Source organism: Phoca vitulina, unplaced genomic scaffold (assembly GCF_004348235.1).
Source record: "Phoca vitulina isolate PV1807 unplaced genomic scaffold, GSC_HSeal_1.0 scaffold693, whole genome shotgun sequence".
Lineage (NCBI taxonomy): Eukaryota > Metazoa > Chordata > Mammalia > Carnivora > Phocidae > Phoca > Phoca vitulina.
Genome location: NW_022590380.1, coordinates 10,884 through 15,437, shown reverse-complemented (window position 1 = coordinate 15,437; position 4,554 = coordinate 10,884). Strand labels below are relative to the sequence as shown.

At 64.0% G+C, this 4,554-nt stretch overlaps 1 protein-coding gene across 1 annotated transcript; it reads right to left on the bottom strand.

The window, feature by feature from the left end:
- Positions 1–10: 10 nt before the first annotated feature.
- Positions 11–3,737, bottom strand: LOC116629375 (adhesion G protein-coupled receptor A1-like). The gene is made up of 3 exons (XM_032399669.1): positions 3,703–3,737; positions 3,182–3,349; positions 11–2,597 (listed from the first exon to the last, which is right to left on the bottom strand). The coding sequence occupies exons 1-3, from the start codon at positions 3,735–3,737 to the stop codon at positions 1,394–1,396; spliced, it is 1,407 nt and encodes a 468-aa protein (XP_032255560.1). The 3' UTR covers positions 11–1,393.
- Positions 3,738–4,554: the final 817 nt, after the last annotated feature.

Here is a 4,554-nt window from a genome sequence, read left to right as displayed (position 1 = left end):
CAGCCCCCCCTCCCCCGAGGCGTGCGTTAGGAAGGGTCTGCAGCCCCTTCCCCCCCGAGGCGTGTGTTAGGAAGGGCCTGCACCCCCTCCCCCCCGAGGCGTGCGTTAGGAAGGGTCTGCAGCCCCCTCTCCCCCGAGGCGTGCGTTAGGAAGGGTCTGCTCCTGGTGAAGCCCCCTCCCCCAGACAGCGGAGAACACTGAGGAGTCACAGAGATGACATCTGTGCAGGGCAATGAAACTCGTGCTCGAATGTCTGGAAAATGCCGGCTCTGTGTGTGCACAGTGTGTCGAGTGTGTGCGCACGGCGTGCGTATGGTATGCGCACACGTGTGCAAGCACGGAGACACACGATGCACGTGTGCATATATGTGGCACGTACACACGTGTGGTCTGCGTGTGTGCCACAGATCTGGGGGGGGGAGGGAGGAATGGCCGTGCAGTCTCGCACACGTGTTCCTCCAGATGTCCAGGCTCTGCCTCCGTGGGGACCTGTGGAGCTTGCCCGCAGGACGAACCCCTTGCTTCATACACAGCTCACTCTAACGGACAACTGTCCTCCGAGTCGGGGCTTCGTGCCCAGATGCTCCTGGGAGTGCCAGCCCCCCTTCTCAGGGCTGGGATGTTAGAGCCCCAGACGACCGTGCTGGAGCGGGGTACGGTCCCGACAGTGGCTGGCTTTGACAGTCGAGTCTGTTGAAGGACATTTGGGCATTTCTGAAGGCACAGGGCCCCTCAAAGAGCCTGGCCGGCGCCCCGGAGGACTGTCACAGGCTGCTTCTCTTCTCACGTGCACCTGGCTTATGGTCACAGGCCCCAGCGTCCGTGACGCTCTCAGGCCTGTGGGGGCCGCGCCCAGGGCGGCTGCTGAAGGTGGAGGTGGTGACGCAGGCCCCCTGACTCGGACACGGGCAGGCAGAGGGGCCAGCGGTGACAGCCCAGGTCCAGAGCCCCCTGTCCCGACTGGCATCCTGCCTGTGCCTTGGAATAAAATTTCATGAGACACACACTAGACACTAGAAAAAGTGGGTGGCACCTCTGCTGTGGCCAGACTGGCGGGGCAGACGGGACGCACCCCAGGCCTCCCTATGGCCCACGCAGGGCGCGGAGGGATTTTTCCTGATAGAACCCCTGCTCTGGTCCTGGGCTGCCCTGGGGACTGGGGACTATGGGTCAGAAAGCCGGTGACTGGGACACGGACGGCCCGTCTGACCTCAGGATTAGCAGAAGCAGACGTGGCCCAAAGCATCTTCCCGCTTGGGTCCTTCACAGCAAAGGGTCAGTGGGGGTGCCGGCTGCTTCTGAGAAGTGAACCCCCGCTGGCCTCACGTGGCAGGACCCTGCTCTGCTCCGGAGCTCGTCCGTCAGGGCCGGGTGACGTGAGGCTCCGGCCCAGCTACACAGTGGTCTCGTTCTTCCACGGCCCTGTCCGGATGTTGCCCATGCCATGGGCACTGAAGGACAGGACTTCACACACGGCTCCCTTGAGCAGCCCATTCTGGCCGGGTCCACCGAAGGGCAGGGACTGTGTCCTCCGGAGCATCTCGAGGTGCGCTGGGCCGTGGGCCGACTCCCTGCCTGGCCGCAGGGGGCAGCTGTAGAGCACCGGGCTGGCGTCGCTGCCCTCGGGCTGGCTGACCAAGGGGAAGGGGTCGCCCTGGGCGCAGCAGGCCGGCGTGTGCGCCCCCACTGGGCCCTCGAGCGAGCTGGGGGGGCTGTCTGTGCGTGAGCTGCGGGGGCTGCCGTCCAGGCTGGACGGGATGTGGTAGGCGTACCCCTGCTCCGCCGAGGCCGCCCGGTGCCGGCTGAAGTAGGGAGCCTTAGTTCTGCCCTGGAGACACCTGTGCAGGTGCGGGTCTTGCCCAAAGGCGTCCTCCTCGTGCACGTGGACGTGGGCCGCGTCCTCCATCAGCTGCTCACAGTGCATCTGGGCGCAGCACGGCGTGGCTGGTGACAGGCAGCTGACGTGACTCTGGGCAGCCTGCAGGTTGGTCACCTTGCAGTGGCCAGCAGGGGCGTGGCCGAAGCCCCGCGGCTTGGCCGGACACGGCGGGTCCTGCAGGCAGGCCACGCGCGCCAGTGCATCCCCGTTGGTGTCGAGCGCGGGGCAGACAGCGGGCTTCGAGGAGGGGGCGTCCCCGCGGGAGGGGCAGCAGGACCACCAGCAGTGCCACACGTCATCCCGCTTGGCACAGTGGTGGATGAGCACGAAGAGCCCCAGCGTCACGCAGCAGGTGCCGTACAAGCAGCTGAAGACCATGTCCAGGAAGGGGCCCTGAGACACGGCCAGCGCCCCAAAGGTCCAGGTGGCCGTGAACAGGAACAGCGTGAAGGCCGCGGCCCGCAGCTGGGCCTTGAGCGAGTGCTCGTTCTGCAGCAGCGAGGCGGCCGGCGAGCCCGGCCGGGCCCCGGGGTTGTGGCCGGCCTCGGGCCCGGCCAGCCGCTGGTGCTCTTCTGGCCGCGCCCTCAGCTCGTACCTGCGCTCCGGGTGGCACCGCAGCTGAACGTAGGTGCCCAGGAAGTACACGCAGGTGACCAGGGTGATGAAGGCCGCCGGCCCGTAGAACGCGCCCAGGCTGGGCTCCCAGGCCATCCAGCAGCTGCGGGAAGAGGGGGGTCAGTGAGGGGTCGCGCTGGGGCTGAGCGCCTGGCCGCCCTGGGGTCATGGGAGGACGTTCTCTACCGTGCGTGAGTTTAGTTGTGGTGAGGAGACAGACACAGACACGCCCGCCCGTCCTGTTGGGGCCGGGACAGCGTGGTGGGCGTCTGGGCTCTGGGGGGCTGGCTGCGCACCTCTCTGCCTTTCCTCCCTGACTCAGTGTCCCCAGTGCTGGAGCCCCGAGGGAGCAGAGCCGGTGTGTCCCGCAGGCTTGGCCTTTTGGGGGCAACCGAGGAGAAGGAGCCTGGGGCGGGTGGGCCGGGAGGGCGCTGGCGTGGGGGGCACAACCGGAGGGGCCGGAGCTCTGGGTGCTGCATGTGGCTGTGTATACCCTGAGCTGGTCCTGAGGTGCAGCCGTCTCACGAGCAGCAGCCCATAGCACCCAGGGAGGGGGGCTCGGTGAGACGGGGTCTGCTGGGGGGGGAGGGCAGCCCCGCTGGGCACCCCCACAGCGAGGTGGCCCGGGCATGGGGAGGCGCAGGGCACTGGGAAGGAGCCTCCACCCGCTTGGTGCCCAGTACTCACTAGGGCATGTCCTCATTCTCCATCCCATAATTCCTGATGTTCGTGGCGGCCGTGACCCCGCAGATGATGAAGGGAACCCCTCCGCTGATAAGGTAGAACCTGTGAGGGCAGAAGGCCCACTCGGTGCTTGAGAGGCCCACCCGAGCCCCCAAGGTCGGCCTCCAGCAGCTTGGGCAAAGGGGGGACCCATGTCCTGACAGCACCAACCCCCCCAGAGGAGCCCCTGCCAGAGCTGGGCCTCCCCCTCCCCCCACCTAACCCCCTCCCTTCCCCTTCTTTCCCCTCCCCATCTCCCTCCTCTCCCCTCCCCCATCCGATCCCTCTCCCACCCCTCCCCGGCCCTCCCCTCCTCTCCTGTCCCCCAACCCATCCCCCCTCCCTCCCCACCCCCTCACAGCTTTGTGCACTGCCTGGCAGCCTGGCTTCTCAGCTGCTTGGGACACATCTGGCCTCTGACCGCCCCCCCCCAGGACAGCGAGCAGTCTGGACGGGAGTTGGCACCACTCTGGGCATGGCCTGACCTTCTTGCCAGCAGGGCCGCAGCCAGCAGCGCCATCTGAGGGCATTCTGGTGTCTAGTGTCCGACCCACTGAGGCTGGATCTCAGGAATGTGAGGAACCGCCAAGCACACAGGCCACAGACACCTGCCCCGGGTGCCTGGCCACAGAGCATGCTGGTCCGAACGGGTGAGGGTCGCGGTGGCCGAGGGGCCAGCTTGCAGATGATCACGGAAGGGGGTGCCACCCTCCCGGATGCCCCAAACACCCTAATGGGCCAATGGCTCTTTGTCCCTGACGAGGGGAATGCCATGGTCCCGGGTCCATGGGCGGGAGCAGGGTGACCCCTGGGGACTCTGTGCCTCCCAGAATTCTGTATGCAGAGAACATGTCCTTCAGAACAGGACAAACAGACATTTTCTGACAAAAATAAAACAGCGAATTTGTCACCAGCTGACCTTCAAGAAATGCTCAGTTTCGTCCTGCATGCTGAAGAGCTATTGCCCCAGACAGAAACCCCAAAGAATGGAGAGCATCAGAAATCTAACTATTTGGGCAAACATAGAACATTTTGTTTCCTCTTAATTAAAAAAAAAAAATATATATATATATATATGATTGCTTGAAGAAAGAATTCTAATGCTGCCTAGTGGAGTTACTAACACATGTTGACTGATAGATGCCGCGTCTTTGGCACCAAGATGGTGGGGGGGGGGGCGGTCTCACAGGTGAGACTTCTGCGCACACTTTACATGAACTAGTGTGACTCTCACACCAAAGATACAGGGAAGAGTCCGTGGACTTCGATCCCTAAGGCAACATGAAAAATTAATAGGCAAAGGGCTAATAGATAATTAAAATGAAATGTAGAAAAAT